Raw genomic sequence first — 25,374 nt, 5'->3', positions numbered from 1 at the left:
GTTATATTCTAGAAAATCTTAGCAAAAATAACATGAGTAAAAGGAATGTAGTAAAAAATGTTTTCAATTTAAATCAAATGTGAACATAGTAACATACCCTTACAAAAACCTACTTTCAAAATTGCTCAGAGTTTGTAAAAAGAAAAAAACACTTGTGTGGACTTTTTTATACTGGTGAAATAGAGTGTTTTCTCAGGTTTTCTTGCTAGGTCATGACCCAATATCAATAGCTGATTTACCATTCCCTTATCATATGAATTGCTCTCATTTGCCGATAGTGATTTGCCGTACTTACCTACAGAGGCAGCCAAACCTTTTATGCATGCCATGATCTTTTCTCACATCTCGTACTGTTACACAAGCAGGTCACAAGCAGGTACAACAACTCTGAAATCAATAGAGACCCTCTACAAGCAGACCTTAAAAACTCTAGACCAGAAACCTATCAGCTATCCCCACTGCCATATGACAACAAAGTATAACTTATTCAAATTTGACAGTTTCTTACAGTTTTTGGATGCCTCATTTTTTAAATATTACATGGGCTGGCACCTCCACCATTAAATGAGTTTATAAAGCTGAAGGATGGCAATGGCTTGGCAACTAGGGCAGTCACCAGGGGAGACTGTGTTATACAGTATAGACACAGTACGTTTGGACAGACAGTCTTCTCAGTACGCGCCTCTAATTACTGGAATACCCTCCCTACTGATGTAAGGGAGTGCGCCAGTATTTCAGTGTTCAAAAACAAACTTAAGAAATGGATAAAAAATAACCAAACCTGCAACCATAATTAGGCCACTGCACTACTCGCACCGTAACTTCTTTTTATGTCTAACACCTTGTATGTCTGTCTGGTTTTTACAATTTGTTATCTTAACTGCACTGTTTTGTCACACTGTTGTTTACCTTGTATGTCTGTCTGGTTTTTATGATTTGTTTTCTTAACTGCACTGCTTTGTCAAACTGTTGCTTAACTTTTTTTATTATTATTATTTCTTTTAATTATATAATTTTGTATTATTATTTCTTTCTTTTATTTCCATATCTCTCCGACATGCTCTGCCAAGGGACAACGGATGAAAAATAGCTAACCTAGCTAATTCCGGTGCTTTTACATTTTTCTTGGGAAATGTTTATCAATCTACACTGTGCCCTTTTCAAATAAACGCATAAACAATAAACAAGTGGGTCTTTAGCAGCTGCTGTCTCACTCAGAGACTGAAATGTGCAAGAATTTAGTTTTATTCTCCATACAAAGTGATCATTTATTTTTTAGATTAATTTCAAATTTTCTAAACCAGTCCATTGGTTGATTGATCAAGGAGGGCGTCCAAACTATCAGCACCCATCACAAAGTGCCTTATGTGTCAAAGTGTGAAGTCTCATTGGCACAACGTAATTTTCGATCACTTCACTTTCATGCCTTGTATATATGTATGTATAAATGTGTATAGATAAATAAAGTCATATTTTAAAAGGGGATTTCACTTTGTCTCATTCTAGATGCACTTAAAAAGGGTGCAATTGACAATGCCAAACACAATGCAAATGGTTGGGATCATCATAACTTATTTTGTCCATTTAACATATTGCATTTGGCTATCGCTAGACATAGCAATAAGACTTAAAGTGGACATATTATGAAAATGTACCTTTTTTTAATGCTTCTACATATAGATTCGGGTATCTGATGTGCCTAACACTTAAAAAACACTGAAAAAAGGCAACCCAGCCAATTTGTTATGGGCTGTCTGTCAGAAAAGATGTGATTCAGCGAGCCCTTCAGATTTTCTGCCCACTGTGAAGTCCCAAGGGGCGCTCATTAGTATTTGACCGCCCCAGTCATGTAGGGAGAATACCTATAATCTCTACATGGCCTTGGACCGCCCCAATACCACCTGATCCAGCGCCATTTTGTACTTGAACATGTCTGTACTTCTTTGATCTTTTTGCGGTGTGTGGGTATGTACGTTAATTTGTGGGACTTGGTCTCTGAGCAAAGTTGCAGCAATGCAATCACAACTGATGTGGTCAGTATTGAGTATTTGTTCTCTGTTGGCTGTGTGTGCTACGGTGAACCCTTAGGCTAGCCTATTGCTTACTTGTAAATTAACGCTTGGATGTCTGTGGAGTGTAATTTGTGTCAGAATTTACGTTTGCATATTATGTAGGTATATAGTGGCTACCGCTAACTGCATGAAGATATCTGTGAAATAGTTCTCTTATTCAAAAGACATTCCCTTGTGAAAAGGGTTTGTGTTAGGATGGTGAGAGGTGTTACAGCCCCCCTGCATATATGGGTCAAGGCCATTATCTCTCCCATTGATACCGTTCAACACTACAAGGACATGGTCATAAATGGTAGATGGGGCACTTATTTGTTCATGAATGGTGTGATTATCTTCCCTTTTGGCATTTGTGACTGAGAAAGACTTTGAAGGCTTGTGTCGACTACATACAGTTTTCGCTTGTAAATCCAAACAGTGTTGTGTTAAGATCTTTTCCTGCTGATGGATAAAAGTACATGAAAAGCTGAGAGAGATCCCATTCTTTAACCTATTGAAAGGCTACACTATTCTGTGAGATGTAGGCTACTGAATGTAGTACACTTGATTAAATGTAGCACACTCAGACATGCGATCTTGAGTAACAACACAAATAATTGTGTGACAAGTTTACTTTTTTCAGAAATTCTGTATTTGTATCAGCCCAAAAATGTATTTTACATGATGTCTTATAAATAAATATTTACAAATACACTCGTTGCCATCATACATCCAAACCATTGTACAACATAGAATGTCGTTTTTTACTGTACAAAACACATGTTAGTGTGTGAGAGGCAAAACATCAAAAATAAACAAATCAAAACGAAAAAGGAAAATACTACTGGGGACTCAAACTCTAAACTGTATGTGCAGGCAGGGAAATATAGAAATGTCCCTTGATCTCTACTGGACAGGTGTAATCGCTGTATACGATCCCCATGAAATTCAGTAACCATTGAGGCGCTTGGTTCACCAGGCATATTAATCGATCCCAGTCAAACTCAACAATGAGCAGGTCAAATTACCCCACATCAAACATGGTGACCGTTCAAAACAACAGGAAAAATTATTTAGGTTAATGATTCTAAATATGATGAATTCTGGAGGAAACAAATCATTAAAAACTCCACTCTCTCCAGTCTTTAAAATGTAAAGCAAACATTCTTCCATAAGGCATAACCTCTTTAGGATTCTTCCTGGTTGGACATCGTCTGCATGAAAAGAAAGAAGACACCCAAATATGAACACATTTATGTTTCTGACTTGATGACTGACCCTATCAACATGATTGTATAGGGAGAACCTATTTCATTACATCACCCATTCCTCATCTCCCAAGAGCCAAACTCAGTGCTCATCAACACTCACCTGTTTCAGGAACTGCCGCCCAAAGTAGCTGGTGGCCATGTTCTTCAGGTTGGTCCTGGTGCCCACTTTACAGCGAACATAGCCGTACATGTTGGCTCCCTGCAGTACCACTCCCATGATGACCACAGCCTAGGAGTTTGGATCACAACACAGACTTGGTGAGGTTATGCACAGAGAAACAAAACTGAAGAGACCATCAGATAAGCAGCACAGAATTACGAATTCAAGTAGATTATTGTGTCACAGGTTCACAAGGGATGACTTGGAAGAATATGATTAACAGCACGCTGCCTTGTGTGTTGATTTTACTATAATAGATCAATTTTGAATGAATTATTTCATTGCGTATTAAATCAATCATGAATATGCGTATACAATTTTCTACAGTGGCATCAGTAACCATTTGCCACTGTGATAATACACAGTGTGTTTTATGGCATCAGTAATTAAAACATGTCAATAAATACAATCCTACCAGCCATTTAATCTTGAAAGAGACAAGGGAGCTGAAGGCAAAGATGACCCAGACGATGGGGCATATGAGCAGGCCAAGCCAGAAGATCCGAGACTCTGAGTCAGAGGCCTGTTTCCCAGAGCCCTGGTGGGAAGGAAACTAGTGTGGTTAGTATTGACGGAGCCAACAAATTCAAGTTACTTTTAGTAAAAATCATACTGATGTCATTTTGGTCATATTTTCATTTTACAAAAGCAAAAGATATGTGTACCACTGTACAGAAAGCCATGCATTTTTGTGTCATTCTCTCTCTCTCTCTCTCCCGCTCACATTCTCAGTCACACACAGCGACAATCATGACTACCTTTCTGGACTCAAACACCCAGTGGCTTTTCCCATCATCATCCACCTGATTCCACCATCGCAGTCCCACCATCAGACGACCAGTGATGTTCTGAGGGATGGAATCAAATAGCTGTATGTGTTACACACTGCATGGAAGAAGGCTGAAAGCAGCTAATGCATTTGGCAGTGTGTTTGGGTAACATATTGGATCCTTCCTCATCAGTCTACTAGTCTCAGGACATGACCATGGACCTGAAGCTCACGGTCATTAATGGCCACTTTACTATTGACATCATACTGATCATAACAATAGCCTATATTTAAAAATACTATTAATAATTTGTAACTGAAATTAGTCATATTGTTTAGCAGAATTAAACAAGTCTGTAAGAGCCTAAACTGTTTGAGAGGAAACCGTGTCTAGTGAGAAACGGTAACATCCCTGACCAGGTACAGGTCTAAGTACCTACAGAGAAGGGACCCGCGGTCATTTCCTGATCCTATTCCAAACCTCTCCCCCACTAATTTCTTGTCTCGCTACACTGTCCCATCTCCATAAAGGCCAGTCATGCGCTAAAATGTGAAATTTCCATGTGCAATATTGATACTTGTGTCACTTTATTTTACTGTTAGTCATTTATGCCATGTCATCAAACTTTTTTTAGTTTATTGTATTTTTGTGTTATATGTTGCCCCACATCGCACAAAACTATACAATGACAATAAAGGCTTTTTTATTTCTATTCTTAAAAGACCCAAAATAAAACTTTTAAAAAGTGCAGACTAAAAGGATAAATGTGTGTGTGTGTGTGTGTGTGTGTGTCACCATCACCTTGACGGTCCAGAAATCACAGCAGAGCAGCAGGATGATGGCCACCATGGGGGCGATAAAGCTGCTGCTGAGCAGCTCACAGACCAGGTACACCAGGATGGCGCTCACGCGGAAGAACAGGTGGAAGAAAGACGCCAGTGGATGCCTGAGGGATATTTTAGTTTAATAATAATTAAGACCTTTGTCAGGTTTTTAATGGCACACACGACACACTGGAACACACACGTGCATATATGGAGGCGACACAGGACACACACACACACACACACACACACACGCAGGTAGGCCTGAGGTCGCGGTGAATTTATTTTCTGCTTTTTCCCATCCTGGACCGTCCTTCCTCAAGGACCCCCCAGGAGCAGTGGGCAGCTTTGCAGCGCCCGGGGACCAAGTGAAGTGAACTGTCCATCTTTGGTCAGGGATGGACATGAGTTCTGTTATTTTGCATGTTTTTACTGTTGGGGTTCTTAGTGGAGGAAACCCCTTGTGAACACGGGGAGAACATGCAAACTCCACACAGAAAGGCCCGGGAGATAGCCCACCTGAGCACTGTGCACTCTGGGGAGGACCTGCCCCCCAGAGCCAACAGCGCCCCATGCGGGAATCGAACCCATGACCTTCTTGCTGTGAGGCAGCAGTGCAAGCAGTGCAAGCAGTGCAAGCAACTGAGCCACCGTGCCACCGTTTAGAGCATACCCATAAAGTATTGTAAAAAATATATAATATAAATCCATTGCAATTCATTATTTGACTAATTGATTCATTAAGCTAAACAAGTGAGCAAACAAGAACCAACTGGATTGCTGCAGTCGCAAAAAGAGGAATATCCTTCACATAATCTGAGTACTGATGGAACCACTTAAGGACAGAATCTTACATATACAAGGTCATGACTTCCATGACACCATATACTTTATCTAGGAGGAGTGAATGACAAATCTCAATTCTTGCTGCAATAAGTAGGTGCGATACCATTACACCCTCCCCCGCCCACCCACACACACACACACACACACACACACACAGTAAACAACTGAAACACAGTCACGTGACTGACTTGATTTTGGACTTTGATTTCCGTCCTGTATCTTCCTCCGCATCAAAGAGGGAGACATCATCACTAGAATCCTGGAATACACAGAGGAGCATTAACACAATACTATCACATTGTGTCTACAGCTATTTCAACACTGACAACATACAATATCTGACAGCTCTTGGGAAACAATCCATAACCCAACCCCAATAAGTCTTGTGTGGCTGCAGTATTTCACTGGCATTTGCCAGCTGCACGTTTGACATTCTTTAGTATTAAAACCGTGCATTAAGGACTGGTACAAATTCCGGGCAGGTTTATTGTATCTTCGGAGAAGACTGAAGGTCCCATTACCCACATATCCTATTTAACACCACGCCAGGCCAAAATTAGCCGATTCTGAAAGAACAGTGAACTGTCGGGGAATAAAGCGTATGGAATTCCTTCATTTTATCTTTGCGACTGTCATAACTGTACAGGCATAGTCACACTGACATACTGTGGATATTAACAGAAGGGTGTCGAAACAGCGAAAACTTTATGGGCATTCATCGGCAGAGCTAACTACAGCTCGCTAGCTCGCCTTATCGAGGATGCTAACGACTAGTTATAAGGCTAGTGCGGAATACAAACTTAACTGTGGGATATACTACTCGCTTATTCAACTGACTATCAACTGTTAGCGAACTAACATTACCTAGTTTGCGAGCTATCTGTGAGTTTGTACCAGTTACTGCTTATTGTTTGAAGCCAGCAGGTATCACTGATGTCAGCTATCAGTAATGTGTTAAGATGTAACGTTGACGTTAGCTTAGCGTTGTAAGTTGTCGTTTAGGCTACTTCTTTCAGCAATAGCAATGTAACCACAATTACTAAAACACATTTTCAGGAAACATACGTTAAGCAGCGGTATAAAAACTAAAGTAGCACCGTGGAGTTTACTTACCAGTCGCCTCATCTTAAAAAACCTGTTTTTGATAACACTTCCGGATTTTGCGAATGACGTGCAAATGGCGACGTGTCTTCTGAAAGTTTTTTCTTCCTCCACTGGAGGGAGCTGTCTTTACACATAGATAGATAGATACAAACTTTATTGCCACACAACAATGTTGGTGGTATTCTTTTGTCATAGGTTGCTCAGTCCAGTAAGGAGGGGGGAGATGGGGATAGGAAAAAAATAAAAATAGAAAAAGTCCAGGTCAGCTTTGGGAGTTCAGGAGTCTGATAGCAGAGGGGAAGAAGCTGTTATTGAGGCGCGTCGTTCCAGCTCGCATAGATCTGATCTTCCAGAAGGCAGAAGTTCAAAAAAGTCATGGCTTGGATGGGAGGAGTCTCTGATTATGTTCTTTGCACGACTTAAGCTACGCTCAGCATACAAGGAGAGGACTGATGGAAGGTCACAACCAATAATGTTGGAGGCTTTGGTGACCACTCTCTCCAGTTTCATCTTTGTGCGACTGTAAGAACCATACCAGACAGATATTGATGCGGTGATGACACTTTCTATGATGGCTTTATAGAAGAGCACCAAAAGGTGTTTGTTGACATGAAACTTTTTCAGTTGTCTGAGGAAATGCAGTCTTTGTTGGGCTTTTTTGATAAGGTGGGAGGTATAGATATCCCATTTCAAACTAGTAAACATTGAATGAGCCTTCACTTGCTCGGGGTTGTAATGTCACAAAACACCATTCACTGATCTTAGTCATTTTAATTGATACAAAATATGAATCGACAACACATTGAATGAATCCGTTCAAAGCAAGTCAAACTTTAATGATCTTTCACAGTTCACACATTAACCAAACCATTAAAGCAACCATGCATGTAAGAGCCTTACTGTGCGTGTTCAATCTTCCTGATTGCTAACATGGCATTTAAACGCTTTGAAATAATTTGCGCAACCTTAGTCAAACCAGGCTGTCGACAGCTTAGTGAAAACTGGATCATAGGATCTACAATCTAGAATCCTAGAATCTGTTCTGTTTGAGCTCTGATCTATTATTTTTTTATAGTTGTAAAAAGAAAAAAAAATAGGCACACATATTGTACGTCTCCCATCATAGTAAATAAAACAGTAACAACTTTCCCATTATCTTACAAATAAATATCACCAACAAGTCACAGTGGTTTAGACATTGCACACAGCTGGGAAAAAAACATCCACAGCTCAGAAAATAGGTCATAACATATGTATATAAAGAGAACGATAAACTTTAATAACACCAGATGAACACCTAAACCATTATATACACACCTGAAAACATACAAAATAGACTTTTTCTTGATAAATACTTTGTGGATCCACAATGCTAGGCCTATGAGAAAAATACTGTTTCATCAGAAAAACATTTGCCTTAAATATGCACTGCATTTTTTGAATGGATGTTATTCTGAGGAAGAACAATATCATTTCATCCGGTCTGTCAGCGTCCTCTGAACTAAATGTTGTCATCTCAGTGTCATTGAGGTGGTCCAGTGTAAAGGAAGAGTGTGCCATCTTCAATACTTGGTATTACATTTGATTTGAATGTTGAATGTTGAATGTTCAGTTGAAAGTTCAGAGGAAGAAAATGTCATTGTATGGGCCAAGGATTACAGTTTGCCTAAGTGTGAATAAACATGAAACATGGGTACAATTTCACCCCTGAGAGTTTAAGTGAGCCACTACTTTGTTCAGAACTAGTCTTAACACAAATGCTAAACCAATAGTGCAGCTTTGAAGTATCCAGCTGAGCTCTACTGTGGCAAGAAGGGCTGCGATACAGGAAGAGTCGGTTGAGATGAAGTTGGGGAGGGGCTCTTGAGTGTCAGAAAATGTCATATTGTGGGCCAAGGATTCATGTTCCAGAAATGGCAGTTTGACTGGGTATACATTACCATGAAACATGGCTACAGTTCTGGAATGGCCAGTCCTGAATAAGTAGACCAGGCCTGGCTAAGCCCTACTGTGACAGGGAGGGTGGCAACCCAGGAAGGGTGGGTGGAGTCGAGGGCGGGGAGGGGCTCTTGACTGGCCGGGTGTCCCCCGGGGGCACCAGCAGCACCACGTTCTCCTTCTTGGACAGCCAGAAGGCGGGGTAGAGCGGCTCCAGGAACTCCGCCTGGTACTCGTGGATCAGGGACATCCCGTCCTCCGCGCCGTAGAACGCCAGGAGCCCGCGGTGGTAGTCCACGTACACGCCGATCCTCGTCGCCTTCGGGGCACTCAGCGGTGTCTCCACATCGCTGTGCCAGGCCGAGAAGCTCCGTCCGTCCCAGCGCAGGCTCCAGGAGAAGTTGTTGCCTGTGATACAGCAGTTGCTCTCCTCGCCTTTGCGCTCGATGCTCTTGTAGGTCAGCCCCACGTGAGTGCCCTCGCCGCTCACCTCCACCTCGAAGTAGTGGCGGCCCATGTAGAAGCTCTCGGTGGTGAGGACCTGCCGCCAGTGCTCGAACCGCTCCGGGACGTCTGGGTAGCTGTGCTGCCAGGGAGTGGTGTTGGTTACCTTGCGGTTCTCCTCCGTCAGCCGGAGGAACTTGTGCACGGTGTTGCCATCGAAGGTCAGGGAAGTGGAGTCTGCAAGGGCATTAAATGCTGACGTTACATTTAAGTACATTTTGTCATTTTAATGGCCCCTTATCAAAAGCGACAAAGGAATGTATATAACGTCCACAACTAAGTCAAAATAAATGACATTATTTGCTGAATTTCAGTCTTGTTGAAGCATCTTTACACGTGAGTGTCTGTATTTATTCAGTTTTTGTATTTGGATGGGCATAAGTAAATGAGAACACTTACACTTCAGAAAGTCTTCTCTTGTCTTTGGGTTAGGGATGGATACATTTTGTTTAGCTGCAACAATGGACTGTACTGTGGTTTTAATGCTGAGTTTATCTGGGGGAGAAAAGAATTACAAAATCACTTGAATGTGGATATCTCAGAATGAAAACGTATAGCAACTCGGTGAATAAATGAAAGGATCAAGAAATTGGCTAAAGTATTCAGTAATCAGTAAACAAAAATTCCCGTAAGTCACCGGGCTCAGCTTGCTGCTGATACCAGGTGTACCTGTGACGCACCGAATAACCAGGTCACTGGACGTGTCCGAACACGCCCCCTCAGACTCACACCGCATTCTCACGCTCCTTTTAGCTCCGGCTCTCTCTGTCGTCTCAGCGCCTCTCATTACTCTCTGTTGAGTTTGTTTGTTTGTCTGAGTAGTTTTGCCAGTGTGTGGGCCTATGTAAATCTATGACTATAGAGTGTGCCTTTGAAAGAGTGGGAGTAGAAGAGACTCAGTCTGGTTGCATGTCTGACACAGACAAGTGGCAGGAGTCATAGAGAGAGGCATGAGAAGAGAGATTGGACTGTGTGGAGTCTGCGACGTACCATTCTTGCAGGTTTCCTTGAGCGTGTCGATGTAGGTGGAGAGCAGCTTATCGCACAGCTCCTGGGTTGAGCTCACAATCACACGGCTGAAGGCGGTGAGGCGATCCATCAGACCGATGGATACACCAGGTAGTGAGACGTCTGGAGCGTCTTTCTTCCATTCTGAGTATTCCTGCAAGTCAAATGACAACTTGCTGTTTCAATCTGTTCCACAAACTGGTGAAAATCCTTAATCAAAGCAGCCCCTCCAAATGCAGAGCTGTTCATTCATTCATATACAATCATTATGAACAAAGGTTCATTTTATCCCTTGATTATGACACCTTACATTGCCAAGTTTGAAACATTCTGAAGAATTCTATTTGATTAAAAACATTGTCAAAAGATATTGAAGTGATGCTGCCCAGAGGGAATCAAGACAAGCTCCTGCAGCTCCTCCAGCTCTTGTGGTAAAGCATGGCTTGAACAATGCCAAGAACAACGCCTCACAGAGCAGAGGTGCTAATGACATGTATACCTTCTCCCTTGGCAATTGGGTCAGAGGTCAAATCCTTACTCTAAATGGTCACGGTCATGTCAGTAACCCAACCAATCAAGAGCTGCATCTCGAGGTTCTGGTTTGCATCTGGTGGTCTACCATGGACATGCGATGGACGGGTCACGCCTTACCTGTAGAAAGTCCACGTCGTTCTTGTTGCGTGAGAGCTTCTCCACCTGCGTCTGGGTGCGCTTGAGCTCGGTGCAGCGCTGCTCCAGGTGCACGCGGATCCCCTCCACCTGGCGGAGAGCCTGGCGCTCCTCGCCCTCCAGCATCTCCGTCACCTCGCGCTGCGCTCGCTCCACCGCAGCCTGCAGCGCTGAGAACTGCTGCTCGATCACGCCGCAAACGTCCTTCACTGACGTCTGTGGGTGTTGGGGGAGAAACACGATGTTTGATTTAAAGCACTGTCTCTTACGGAGGTCATGGTTGCCACAGACAAAAGGACATTATTTGCGATAATTGATAATTATGTTATCTCAAGGAAAGAAATGAGTATAATGTTGCATTTTTTAGGATCTAACATTTAAGTTAAAAACTGTTTGCCAGTGATTCTTTGTAAATTCAAGGTAATGTACTGTACATGACTGAAATCAAAAGCACATTTTCATTATGGGTACATTGATACATTGACTCTGCTCATCTGACCTGTAAACAATTGAATGAATTATGTATGAAAAATGTAATTCTAATTATTAATTAACTTATTCAGTTTTTACTCTAAGCAATTCAGTTAGATAACAGACGCTCAAGACTGCCCAGGAATAAACAGGATCTTCTAGGAATTGTGGGCCCAATAATAACAATAGAGGTCATTCCGTAATCAAGAGCGAAATCAAGACGGACAGAAAGAGCAGTTGTCTACTTCCTGGACTCCCAGCCTCGCAGTATCTGGAACACAGTCGGTGATGTAACTTAAGGTTGGAATGAAAAATAGTCAAGGCCTGAGGGAGAAATGTGTAACCAGCTCTCCCTGGTCTCACATAGCCAGATGTGTATTCTCATACCACAGTGAACTGTGGGTGTGAACGATTACAGATTACAGCTGAACCCAATTAATGGCCTTCCAATGCCTCCTGAAGGCCTGAAAGTCCATTGAAACTACAGGGACATTAGAGGTGGGTTGAAGAGAAAAAAGCTTCTAGGCGGAGGCATTTTCCATGCACATTTCAGCTAGCTGCTTATACGCCAAGATCACGTCTGGCACCCATAGACTTGCCCCTCCCTGACTCAGAGAGCTGTTCCCTAGCATGAGTTTGTGAGGCCAGGAGGCGGGCCGAAACTCAGAGAACCGAGGATTAAAGTCAGCCAAACCTAGGCTTCAAATCAGCACCTGCCAACGACATACTCTAAGGTTAACCCACATTACTACGTGTCATCAGGGTACGACTGCGTGGGCGGTCAAAGGAAGTCACCGCTCTGGAATTCCCAAACAGTTCAAGCACAACAACTTGTTTGGTCGACTGACAAACACTCCCCATACCCCATGGAAATGAGACGAAAGGTACAAATAAGACCAGACCTCTGTGTAAAGCCTGCTATGATTAAATAACTACAAATGCTCGGAAGACGTCTCTGACTTTACATTCCTTCCTTAGATATGAAGTGTTTCCTTAAGCATATTGTTGTTGTACAAGGCTCAACCTTGTGCTATCACCATTTTGGCACAGCAGTGGTTTGGGGAAATGCAGAGTAGTGTTGCACATGTCCCTTATGTGTGTTATGTAAGCACGGAAGCAGTGATCCGAGCGCAGACACTGTGGGATAAGCTGTTTTGAAAGATGTAATGGCATACCTCGATGGAGACGGTGTTGACCTGAAGCTTGCTGATGGCATTCTCTGCTGCACTCACCGTCTTCACCATCTCGGTTTGCTTATCGTGCAGCTCTTTCTGTCAGTGGAGGAGAAGAGAGACATTTAGTAACTTTACTAACAAACTTTAGTAACAAAAAAACACATATACACGCACGCGCACACACACACACACACACACACACACACACACACACACACACACCATTGATGTCTGAAGGAAATTAGACTCATCCCTCTTCAACATTGATGTTTGTCTAACGTTTTCCCATCTTATGTTATCAGTGCTCTTATGTTATGTAACTCTGCAAAACATAAGCACAGGACACCATCTGTACACAGACGATGCTTTGGCTGAATCATTTCTACAGCTCAGTCTATTTGATGAGCTGTGTCTTTTTTTTTTTTTTTGTCATATCATCTTGACATCTACTTTCCTTAATAGGAGTCTGAACTAGTCCTTGCACTTCACTTAGCATGAACTACAGGCTACATTCCTCGGGCAGGTCAGGGCATACCTGACAACAGTAACTCCACAGCAGATTCTGTGCCTGAAGGTTATCTCCCCCATTCCCTTTGTTTCTCTACAGGTTAAACCTGAGCAGGAACTTAATGGTGGGGAACATAAAGTACTTGACATTTATATTTATAGCATCAGCATCCGCATCAGAAAGACCTCAGATTTCGTCGGGATCAGTTAGCGAGGAACTGGTTCTTCCTGGTGGGTGAGATCGAGTTGGCGTGCTTTGAGGTAGTTATAAAAAAAATTGCATTTTCTTCTCTTTTCTTCTCATTCCTTTAGTTACACTACCTTTCTTTTCTTGTTCAGCTATTTCCTCCCCCAAAGTATACATCGAGTTCCAGTTTGAACATGCTCCGAGTTGGAATGCTCTGAAAAGCAATTCCAGGGGGTGGACTCCACACACCAGTTTGAGACTAAGGGGAATGAATGTATAGGGATGGTGAAGAACAGTTTAGTCTGCTGACAGAAGAGAAATGAAAAATAATTTGCCTGACAGGTGGATGATTTGGTAGCATGAAGAATGTCTGTGTTAAATGTTAGCTGAGTTAGACACTTCCTACCGTAGCTGTACAGGCAAAACGTGTGAGCCAAGGGTTGATCCAAGTTTATTTTATGTTGCACTTGTTCATTACTTTCCCTATTTTTTAAGGACTGTATTTAAAGGATTAATTAAGGATTCATTCCATTTTCAGTATAACTTGGCGACTATGACATTACCGTAAGTGCTGTGCAGTAGAACCCTACAGAAACAGTATGAGGAGAATGAATAAGCACTTTTAACTTTCAAGTTCTGATCAAACAGGACTAGCCCATGGTGTTACGCAACATCACGTCAAGAGGCCCTTGTCAAAGAACTTGCGGGAAATGCATGAAACACTGCTCCTGTTTGCTCATGTTGTTGACTCCGGCCGAGCAGGAAGCCAAACCCTACTATCTATGATGACAGTGCAATGTGGCACGAGTGGCCAGCTTCCTGAGTATTACAAGCATGTCACTCTGTGATCTGCCCAGTAGCGAAATGACAATGACTGGGCATGTCTCAGGACATAGGAGATGAGGCAGGCCTGGCTGGGAGACGTGTCCTAGCCAGAGAGGTTATGACCTCTTTGGTCACATGACTCCAAAGTTATGGCCAGGTGGTACACTCTGAAAAATGGTGCCATGTTCCGTGTGGAAATGAGGATGTGGCTACACAAATGAGGTACTCTTCCAGTTTCTGTGCTGAAGTCAAATGCTGATGGTTAGTAGCTGACGCTTGGCTTCAGTATGTTTGAGATGATATCTTGATTACCCTTGATTAAATTACAGTACAATCATCACACATAGAGACTCCACTCTGCTTACCATTCACTGATTAAGTTGGGGGTCCCTCAAAGCACTTGATCCTCTGCAATGTATTCCTCTCGCACAGCGCAAACACACCACGAGCTTGTCAGTATCTGACCTGGCAGTCCATCTGTCCGCCTTGACTATTTTTATCTGTTTTCCTTTGATCTGGTTGACTGTGGGAAATCCCTTCCAATTTTCTTTAAGCAGCTGCCCACCCTTGTCACCTTCACAGCACATTCAATATCACGCATGGGCTGCACCAAGCTGCCACAATCGGAGCCTTCCATATCAGTGTGTGCTTTTCTGCAGTCTTTCCACAGCTGCTAAGCCAAAACTGACTTAAATCAACGTGTCAGTTGAAAAATAGAATTGTATGTTTCTAGGAATTACAATTATAGGGTCGATGTGTGACAGAAAAAGCAAACATCCGAATGGATGTGTAGACAAGCAGACGAGACTCGCAAGCACAGAGTGCAGCTTTGGCTGTCTGCGTGTCTGCATTTTGTGTTGTGTGGGTGTTTGTGTGTGTCTATATGTGACTGTGCCAGTGAGTGTGTATATGAGTGGGTGTTTGTGTGTGTAAGTGTGTGTGTGTCTATATGTGTGTATATGAGTGGGTGTATGTGTGTGTAAGTGTGTGTTCCATTAACATTTACATTTAGTCATTTAGCAGACGCTTTTATCCAAAGCGACTTACAATGTATACACATTTTATATTTACACTGATGGCACACTGCACATCAGGAGCAATTAAGGGTTCAGTGTCTTGCTCAAGGACACTTCGACAGCAACCTTTTGATTACTAACCGACTTCTCTACCTCCTGTACCACTGTCGCCCCCCGTGTGTGTGTCTATATGTGTGTATATGAGTGGGTGTATGTGTGTGTAAGTGTGTGTGTAAGTGTGTGTGTATATGAGTGGGTGTATGTGTGTGTAAGTGTGTGTGTATATGAGTGGGTGTTTGTGTGTGTAAGTGTGTGTGTTTGTGAGTGTGTATATGAGTGGGTGTATGTGTGTGTAAGGGGTGTTTGTGTGTGTAAGTGTGCGTGTCTATATGTGTGTATATGAGTGGGTGTATGTGTGTGTAAGTGTGTGTGTCTATATGTGTGTATATGAGTGGGTGTATGTGTGAGGCCCTCACCTCTATCTTCCTGCGCGCCTCCTCGATGGGCACGGTGTTGTGTCCGCGGTGCTCCTCGCTGACGCAGTCCTGACAGACGCAGCAGGAGTCGGCGCAGCAGTACAGATCCAGGGGCCACTTGTGGTTCTCGCACGTGCGCCGCTCGATGTCCTGCAGCGGGTCCACCAGCCGGTGGTTCTGGAACTTGGGGTTCTCCAGGTGGGGCCTCAGGTGGGCCTCGCAGTACGACACCAGGCAGGTGAGGCACGACCTGGAGGCGCGGCGCGGGTTCTCGATGCAGGAGTCGCACACCACGTCATTCGGGCCCAGAACCTCCTCCTCTTTCACCTCCTCTGCTGCTGCACCATTCTCTTTCACCTCCTCTGAGGCGGGTGCCTCCGTCTCCCCACCGGAGTCCTCTTGTGGCTTCTGGGGGTCCTCCGACTCCTTCAGGTCCTTCTGGATCTTAGTCTCGTCTGTGGCAGTCTTAGACTCTGAAGCTTTCTTATTCAGATCTGGAGTTTCCTTATCCTCTGATTTATTTTCAGTTTTGGAACCGTTCTCTTTACCTGGCTGGCCGTTCACCTGCGGCTTCCCCTCAGGTACTGGACCGGCTTTCCCACCACCACCGCTGCTGCTCTTCTTGCTGCACTGGGGACAGTCCTTCCCCTTGTCTGCCTTCTGAGTACCCGAACAAAGAATACATTCCGTCTGATCTGAGGTCAGCTGCGTGTCTGCCATGGCTCACTCTTTCTCTCTCTCTCTCTCTCTCTCTCTCACAAACTGCTTTTCCTCCTTTCTCTCGTGTTCCTTTCTCCAGCCAGACACAAACTCAAGTCTGCTCTGCAGGCTCCCAACCTGTGGTTTAAAAAGAGGAGAGGAGAGGAGACAGGAAGAGACTGAAACCACCGCTGTGAACTCGGCATAGTTTCAGTGTGTGGATGCCCCACCCACTGGGAGAAGAGCACACCCTTCCTTGTGTCACTCCTATAGAGAGGAGCGGTAGACAGGAGGAGCCAGCGGAGGGTTTAAGGAGGAATGTTTCAAATCATAGACGATGAGGTGTAGCTTTGCCTCCCACTCCTAGTTTCCTCATATATGATGTCTAGGGGACGGGTCTGAGTTGTGTTTTACAGTGAAAAGCTTGTGCAAACTGAGCGCCCGCCGTTTGTTTGTGGCGTCGGGAAGGGGTGGGTTTTGTTGACTTTAACATGTGATGTGTTTGTGTTGTATTGTTTGACAGCAAGTTCAAGGTAGAGTGCAAATATCACATGACGCAGATAAAACAGCCACATACATTTCTGCTATGCACCTTCGCCAAGTTTCAGTGAAAAGAAACCAACAGCAGCTTTGGAATGGTATTTGTTCTCCTACCTGATTCAGACATCTCTGATTGAGAAAACAAAGCCCCAATCCACATGCTCCGACAATGTGTTTTAACGCAGTGGACAGACCAGAAAATGGAGGTTTCACGCATTCACTGCATTCTTACTCTTATTCTAGAGCTCAGAAACGAGGCCAAAACAAACATGATCCTTCTTTCATTGTCTTCAGGGAGAAGCAGATAGAGGCCCAAGTTTGGAGTTTACAGAAACGTATTCATTGCTGCCACCATCTGGCTAGAAATAACATTGCAATGCTGAGGCGTGTTAATATGGGGCTCAATGTCGTCTACAGGGTTTGGAGGATTACTTTAAAAATGTATTGGTCACATGAACTCGCATCATCATAAGATGGCTTTCCCTTAAGGGTATTCTGTAAGTCATCAGCACAAAGTAACCTTAGAAAAGAAAATGAGGAAACCAAGTTTTAAGAATTAAATCTGCCCTCTGCTCAGTGTTTGAGCCTTCCATATCAGTGTGAGCTTTTCTGCAGTCTTTCCATAGCTGCTAAGCCATGGGTAGATAGTGCCAAAACTGACTTAAATCAACGTGTCAGTTGAAAAATAGAAGTGTGTGTTTCTAGGAATTACAATTATAGGGTCGATGTGTGACAGAAAAAGCAAGACGAATCTGCTTGTCATTATGCAAATTCAGCCTACAGACCTACATTGAAAGTGCACAACACCACAATTTACAAAGCATAGGCTAATACAAAATAAAATCAGCACAGATTTAGAACATCCACAGTATTTTGAATGAATCACGTATCCACTTTCTGAACTGTCAAAGATCACGCTGAAACTTCAATTAAACTGCCACAAACATTTTTCGGTCAGGGGTTTGTGTTTTATTTAAACATGATCATTCCAGTTATCACAGTTCGCCTTTTTCATTACGTTTGTAGGCAAGTAATACTAACAGGTTAGCTAAACAACTTTAACCTTAGCTAACTGGATGTCTGTGTAGACGTTAGAAGTGTTGGTCTTGCCTGTAAATGCCTCCTGAAATTTGACGAAGAGTCCTTGGACAACGACAGTATTTTCACCGCGGGGAGCCATAAGGTGCACAGCACTGTTATGTTCTTCCCACTTTCATCTTCGAGGACAAAATAGTGTCGATATTTCCAGCCAGGGAAAGCATTTTTTTTTAACTCGAGGTCATCAAATGGACTTGTAGTTTTCTCTGTTGTCTTCTCGTGACGTGTTGTAAAGTGCGCATGTGGATGATAGTATAATGTTCTGCATTTTAAAATCTATTTGTAATCCTGTTAATAACCCCTTTTTTAAATTGTGCTAAAATTATCTGTAATCTAATTACGTCTTTTTTTTTTTTAACTGTACCGGATTACACTTAGGCTACCCTTTTTTTGTATACTAATTACATAACGCTGTTCCATGTATTCTGTTACTCCCCAATCCAGGTCGTCTATCATGCAAAAATAACGAAGGACCACTGTTGTTTAGGATAATTTTGAATTACTAACACAGTGTATATATTCACAGTGCAAACAGTTATGCAGTTTCATATTATTAAAGACATTCGACAGAAGTGACATTCACGATAGAAAAGCATCAAGTCAGCTGTGAAGTCTACTGTCATGTTTAAATTAAACGGTCAGCTTTAAAGCCAGTGTAACAGAGTTAAAAATGTAGTGTATGGTTTTATATGATTTTCGCCAAAATTAAACTGCCTTGTTTAAAAAGTGTGAATGGGAGCCACCTTTGGCCATATGGTGTACTGCAGATCTGATGCGTGTAGTCCAGTGCTGTCTCCCTACCCGATCAGAGAAGCCTATGCTTTTGATCGGGTAGGTTGACTGTACAAAGCACTGTACCTGATATGTTCCCGACTAGCCGTAAACTCCGCTAGCCAAGTCCATGCTTTAAATGTACTGTTCAATATAACATGCAGGGATTTAACTGTTTAGTTAAACATGCATTGAAAGTATTATTAAGTATTAAGTATGAAGTATGAAGTATTATTATTATTATTATTATGACAGCGAATGTTAGCTAGTTTAACCGAACGTTAATTAGCTATCGTTCCATGTGTTCAGACATTCTGTCTGGCGCATTGCTGGCTAGCAAGCGCTGATAGTGTACAATAGGATATTGACGTAGATGTTGCCTATATGTAACGCTTTATATTTTGCTTGTGCAGATGCTGTACGTTCACACCAAAGCCTGATGGCAATGTTTTGATTTATTTTCTAAAGGTATGTGGCTCCATAATGTAAATAGGTTTGAATGAAGTGCTGTAACTCTGTGCACTTAGGCTACAGTTATGCCCATTCCACTGTGTATGGGAAGTTAAAAGTTTTGTACATATTTTCTATTACTGAAGTAATCAGCAGAGAAGCCTATGCTTTTGATCGGATGCTGTACGTTCACACCAAAGCCTGATGGCAATGTTTTGATTTATTTTCTAAAGGAAAATAAAAGAAAGTTCAACAGATTCGCCTCCGTCTCCCCGTTGCTTGACCATCGTTACACCAGCTGGTGAGACAATAACCTCTGCCACTGCCAAACTGAAGCACCAATCGCAATGACAAAACAAGAATGTCCAAAACATAAAACCTAATTTACACAGGCAACTCATTTATCCTGTTTGATTTGAAATGCCCTGAAATAGTTTCTCAAACTCTCATTTTATGAACATCTGTTTGACTTCCCACCATGAAAACCTTTGACATTTTGACGTACTCGCCGTCTGTTTGGTGCAAAGCTGCTACAAGTATGCCTATATTAGTCAGTGGTGTAAATATATATATGTCTATGTAACGTCTGTGTATTGTCAATTTGATATATAAAATCTATAACGAACCTCAATTGTCGGTCATTAATCATAAACTATGGGTGTAAAAAAGGATTTCAGATGTGCAATAAAATGTTAGCATGTCTTTCACACAAATGGGGTACATTGGTTTTTGAGATTTGTTTGGATTTACAGGTTGTGTAACAAATACATCACATTATACTATCTGGTTTCTACCTACAGAGGGTATATATCAGGAAATAGCAACTATGTATTTTCACAAATCATTGAGAAGCTACAGCAACTTCCATGATCATTAAACTCATTACAGACTTATGTGCTGTCTACATAGACTGTGATTGCCTTGGATTACTCTGCATGATTTCTTGCATAGAGTCATCATTTATGATTAAGTGACACATGAAGCTCCTCCTGAATGTCTCTATGACTTGTGCTTAGTAAGTACACAGGTGCACAGCCTGTTGCTCAGCTAATGGAGGTATGTGTAAATATATATTGAATTAACATACTTAACAAAACGTAGTGTTTGGTAATGAAATGAGACTGGGAGAATGCTGTAGCGCTGTAGCTGGTCCTTCTATGGGAGGGAGACATTTTCTCTCTCTCTCTCTCTCTCTCTCTCTCTCTCTTTCTTTTACCCTCTCTGGCTTTCTCACTCCTCGCATGTTATTATGCATTAGCAGAAAAGCAAAGTCTCTTTCCAGATGTCCTTTGTGTCTTTTTTTCTTTTCTTCTTCTTCTCGTCTCCTCCTCCTCCTCCTCTTCCTCTCTCAGGTCTCCCTTCCATCACTGCACCCCTACGAGCTCAGTGATGGAAGGCGCGTACACCATAAACTCCTGGTAGCGGTGGAAGAACAGGCGCAGGCGGGAGAGGTAGCTGTCCTCCTGGTACGGCAGCTCCTTGTCTTTCAAGTACTTGGAGACAATGGGCTTCACCTTTGGAGAAGAAAGAGGAGAGGAAACAGAAATGGGTGAGTGGGGGGCGGTGAGAGGGAGTTGGTGTTCGGAAAATGTGTGTGATGCACTGATAAAGAGATCTAGGAGCAGTGTGGGGTGGGGGGTTCCTTCAACTACACCGGGTGGCCTCCATAACCTTGAAGTTTATTTTTAGTATCTTAAAAGACTCTCGGCACAAAGGGGGAAAGACGTTTACTTGTTAGTTGTGTGGCCTTTTCAGAAGCGCTCCAGGAACACATAACTCTGACTTATAGCCGTGAACTTGCATCTAGGTCTTTGGCAGATTACATTTAGAGGAGATTTGCTACTCTTGGCAACCGAGAACTTTTCCCTTTTTAAATCTACTCGTGCCAATGTTTGTACCTCTGACCTAATATATAAAGCCAGCAGGGCCCATTCATATTTATTGTGGGTCCATAACACCACTGGGGAACAATTTTTCCATTTATTTGTGCAGTTTATTAGATTTAATTTGAAACTTATATCACCCTTAAATACAGCCTACTTCATTTCAGTTTATTCCAGGTGAATTTGAGCCTTATTGTCACCTTCTGTAGAATACATCCAGCCTTATTATGTAACACCCGTGTGAAAGTTTTGTCTTATTAGTCAATATGACAACCACCACACTACTATCGAAATGTCCAACTTTCACCTCAATCCTAACCCTGACGCTAATCCTATGAATTCAATTTTAATCCAACATGGAAGGCAGACATACTGAGTGAAGGTTAATCCCAAACCCAAATCGAGCATAGACCCCAAACAAACACACACACACACACACACACTCACACACACACACACACACACACACACACACTTGCTTGCTTGTAGTTGTCAATCGAGGCCGATGATGACGTCCAGCCTTCACAGCTGCATCCAGGACAGCCTGGAGGTCTTGTGGAGTGTGAGCAACAAGAGTGCAGTCATCTGCATACTGCAGCTCAAGGATCCTCACTCTGTGCAGCTTGGTGGTTGCTTGCAGCCTCCTGATGTTGAAGAGGTTGCCATCTAGCCTATAGACTACTGTCACCCTGCTGTTGTTCTCAATTTCCTTATGGAGAAGCTGGGTGACGCATAGGAGGAAGATGTTAAAGAGCACTGGTGCTAGTACACACCCCTGCCCGACCCCTGTGCACATAGGGAAGGAGGCAGACTCTTGTCCTCCTATTGTCACCCTAGCATTCATACCATCATGAAACTGTCGGAGGATGTTGACAAACTTGCTAGGGCATCCAAACTGGAGCAGGATGTCCCACAGTAGGTTTCTCTGCACAGTGTCGAAGGCTTTGGAGAGGTCGACAAAAGCCATAAACAGGTCTTGATGTTGCTCCCTGCACTTTTCCTGAAGTTGCCGGGCTGTAAAGACTATGTCGACTGTACTCCTGTTCTTTCTAAAGCCACACAGTGATTCTGGGAGCAATGACTCTGTGATGTTGTTGAGTAGCCTCTGCAGGAACACCTTGGCCAGGACCTTACCAGCAACAGCAAGGGGTGATATACCCCTGTGGTTGCCACAGATGGTCTTGTCACCTTTGTTCTTGTATATGGTGACAATTTTGGCATCTCCCCATTGCTGTGGGATGTTTTCAGTAGCCCATACTTTAGTGATGTGTTGATGTAGCGCTCTTGTACAGAGGTAACCACCCTGTTTAAGAAGTTCCGCAAAGATATTGTCAATGCCAGGAGACTTGTTGTTCTTCAGGGAGCGGACGGCTGACAGAACCTCCAGGAAGGTCGTACATACTGAGTGAAGGTTAATCCCAAACCCAAATCGAGCATAGACCCCAAACAAACACACACACACGGACACACACACGGACACACACACACACACACACACACACACAGTGAGTGACTGACCTTCAGGCACATGTTGTCAGAGAGGAAGGGGAAGAGGTGGTGCTCCACATGGCAGTTGATGAGCGAGTGGCCGAAGGTCCAGTCCAGCAGCGGGTTCCGCGGGAGGTTCAGGACGCCGTGCGTCATCTGGTAAATGCGTTTAGGCCGCGTCGTCGAGGAGAACATGGGCAGGCCGATGTGCTGTGGAGGCAGCATTTGGAGTACTGAAATAGTGAAGTGATGAGCATACTGATCACTGTGAGAGACTTTAGAATACTAAAATATTAGGACACTTCAAAAGCTCAGCTACTGTAGCCTGAGAACCACAAGGGAATGCGTGAGTTTGTGGGTGGGGATGTGACCTTAATGAGTAAGACTGGGAATGCTGGGGACGTTGTGAGGCATTGGATGAATCTGTATTTGTGAGGATGAGCTGGATCATGGTTGCTATGGCTATCATGGGAGCAGTAAAAGTTTAATTTTGTCTTAAATGTCATTGCTAATATAATCAATAAACTGCATGCCAGTTGGTGTGTATCATGTATAGTTGTATGTGAATGCATCTTCAAATCTGTATGTATGTGATTATGTGTGTGTATGTCTATGTGTGTGAGTGTATGTGATTATGTGTGTGTGTGTGTGTATGTGTGTGTCTGTCTTCATGAGCATATCTCTGTCAGTATGTCAGAACCTCTGTGTGTGTGGAGAAGGTGTGGTGGTTCCAGATGCATTTTCAAAAGTACAGAAAACAAGAACCGAACAATACAGGGTGTGTTTGAAACAGAATCCCGCTATGAGATGGCCTATAAGAGAGAGATTGAGATACAGAGATACAGAGAGAGAGAGAGAGAGAGAGAGATCCAGAGAGACACAGAGACAGCAAGAGAGAAAGACAGAAAGCAGTGGATGACCAGGTCAAAACCCAACATGACCGAGCAGTAGGGATGTTGCCACTGTAAGTAGATATCACTGTAGGGGTGTGGATGGGAGGCTTTGAGAGAGGGGCCAAAGGGAACAACACACACACACACACACACACACACACACACACAAACAAACATCAATTCGCATCAAGAACACACCTCACAAACACACACCCAGGCTACACACGCTCGACCCATCACAGTAACACATCCCAGTATGTAGCTTGGCTTCCTTCCTTCACTGCAGGCACATGGCCGCTTCCTGACCTCAACTACAGCAGCGACCCAAGAAAGTACATTCTGATCCGACTTCAAACAAGGCGAGCAGACATACTTTACGGGATCAGAACAATACCTCAGATCCCCGTCTCAAGCCTCCCTATCTGGGAAAGTCATGCATGGGTTGGTCTTTTCTGTGGGACCGGCTCGCCGACTTAACTGAACTCGAAGGATGAAACAACAGGGATGAATTAAGGGGAGGAAAAGGATGACTGGGGAACGATGAACAGCATGAGAGGGGCTTTTCTTGGACCACAATGACAGCAGCACACACGTCAGCACATTCTTACACACATCCTACTAGAGTACACTGAGAGACTCAAGGGAGGGCAGGGGTGAGTGTGAGAAAGGGCAAGCTGATGGGTGTGTGAGCGACTGAGTAGGAGTGGAGGGATTGAATGCGTGCATGAATGAATACTTTGTGCACATAAAAAAAAAGACTGTACAGTTAGAGGAGGGAGACATTTTTTGGATGTGAGCAACTGAGAGGGTTATCTAGAAGAAATGTGTGTTCCCCCTTTAAGTAGGCTACGCAACTAAAAGACACAGAAGTGGATGCTAGTGTGTGTGTGTGTGTGTGTGTGTGTGTGTGCGCGCACGTGTGTGTGAGTGCATTTCATTAATTTGTCAGGTTTTAATGGCACACACGACACACTGGAACACACACGTGAATATATGTAGGCGACACAGGACACACACACGCACACGCAGGCCTGAGGTCGCGGTGAATTTAATCTCTGCCTTTTCCCATCCTGGAACGTCCCTCCTCCAGGACCCCCCAGGAGCAGTGGGCAGCTTGTAAGCGCCCGGGGACCAAGTGAAGTGAACTGTCCATCTTTGGTCAGGGATGGACATGTGTTCTGTTCTTCTAGCATGTTTTTCTGTTGGGGTTCTTAGTGGAGGAAACCCTTTGTGAACACGGGGAGAACATGCAAACAACAGAAAGGCCCGGGAGATAGCCCACCTGAGCCTGAAGGTCTGGGTGTGTGTGTGTGTGTGTGTGTGTGTGTGTGTGTGTGTGTGTGTGTGTGTGTGTGTGTGTGTGTGTGTGTGTGTGTGTGTGTGTGTGTGTGTGTGTGTGTGTGTGTGTGTGTGTGTGTGTGTGTGTGTGTGTGTGTGTGTGTGCGTGTAAATGGCTCACCTGAAAGATGTTGACGTGGATGTAGGGCAGGGAGAACATGGCCCTGCACACCAGCATGCAGAGCAGAGTGATGGCAGGGGACTGGAATCCAGAGAGGTGCACCAGCAGCCAGTACTGGGAGTACACCCCCAGAGACACCATGAGCACGGTCCTCACAGCCTGGGACAGAGGGTGAGCCCTCAGCTGCCCTGCCACACACAGCAGACACGGCCGTGTCAATACACACATACAGACTACCTGTCTTTATCACGACTACATGCATACTGATACATGTACACACACACACACACATAC

At 43.6% G+C, this 25,374-nt stretch overlaps 3 protein-coding genes across 5 annotated transcripts in view; all 3 read right to left on the bottom strand.

Moving 5' to 3' along the window:
- Positions 1-3,107: 3,107 nt before the first annotated feature.
- Positions 3,108-7,418, bottom strand: tvp23b (trans-golgi network vesicle protein 23 homolog B (S. cerevisiae)). 2 transcript variants are annotated; one of them, XM_031560678.2, is made up of 7 exons: positions 7,033-7,418; positions 6,108-6,178; positions 5,051-5,195; positions 4,238-4,327; positions 3,895-4,032; positions 3,420-3,548; positions 3,108-3,262 (listed from the first exon to the last, which is right to left on the bottom strand). In XM_031560678.2, the coding sequence occupies exons 1-7, from the start codon at positions 7,042-7,044 to the stop codon at positions 3,236-3,238; spliced, it is 612 nt and encodes a 203-aa protein (XP_031416538.1). In that variant the 5' UTR covers positions 7,045-7,418; the 3' UTR covers positions 3,108-3,235. The 2 variants fall into 2 exon arrangements, with proteins under 2 accessions (XP_031416538.1, XP_031416539.1); XM_031560679.2 differs by having other exon boundaries at positions 3,895-4,017; positions 7,033-7,385.
- Positions 7,419-7,834: 416 nt separating this feature from the next.
- trim16 (tripartite motif containing 16) lies at positions 7,835-19,380 on the bottom strand. Of its 2 annotated transcripts, none has more exons than XM_042703221.1 (7): positions 18,149-19,380; positions 15,800-16,636; positions 12,789-12,884; positions 11,125-11,358; positions 10,456-10,627; positions 9,865-9,960; positions 7,835-9,642 (listed from the first exon to the last, which is right to left on the bottom strand). In XM_042703221.1, exons 2-7 carry the CDS (start codon positions 16,517-16,519, stop codon positions 9,029-9,031), a joined length of 1,932 nt encoding a protein of 643 aa, XP_042559155.1. In that variant the 5' UTR covers positions 16,520-16,636; positions 18,149-19,380; the 3' UTR covers positions 7,835-9,028. The 2 variants fall into 2 exon arrangements, with proteins under 2 accessions (XP_042559155.1, XP_012675443.2); XM_012819989.3 differs by lacking the exon at positions 18,149-19,380 and adding an exon at positions 17,153-17,375.
- A 182-nt stretch (positions 19,381-19,562) lies between these two features.
- Positions 19,563-25,374, bottom strand: part of fads6 (fatty acid desaturase 6) — a 12,528-nt gene continuing 6,716 nt past the window's right edge. Inside the window, exons 4-6 of the mRNA XM_012820030.3 lie at positions 25,081-25,268; positions 22,759-22,938; positions 19,563-20,871 (exon numbers count right to left, since the gene is read on the bottom strand). Of these exons, the coding sequence (XP_012675484.1) occupies positions 20,722-20,871; positions 22,759-22,938; positions 25,081-25,268 (518 nt within the window). The 3' untranslated portion in view covers positions 19,563-20,721. The remainder of the gene's footprint in view (positions 20,872-22,758; positions 22,939-25,080; positions 25,269-25,374) is intronic.

This window comes from Clupea harengus, chromosome 23 (genome assembly GCF_900700415.2).
Source record: "Clupea harengus chromosome 23, Ch_v2.0.2, whole genome shotgun sequence".
Classification (NCBI taxonomy): Eukaryota; Metazoa; Chordata; class Actinopteri; order Clupeiformes; family Clupeidae; genus Clupea; species Clupea harengus.
This window is presented reverse-complemented; position numbering and strand designations above follow the sequence as displayed.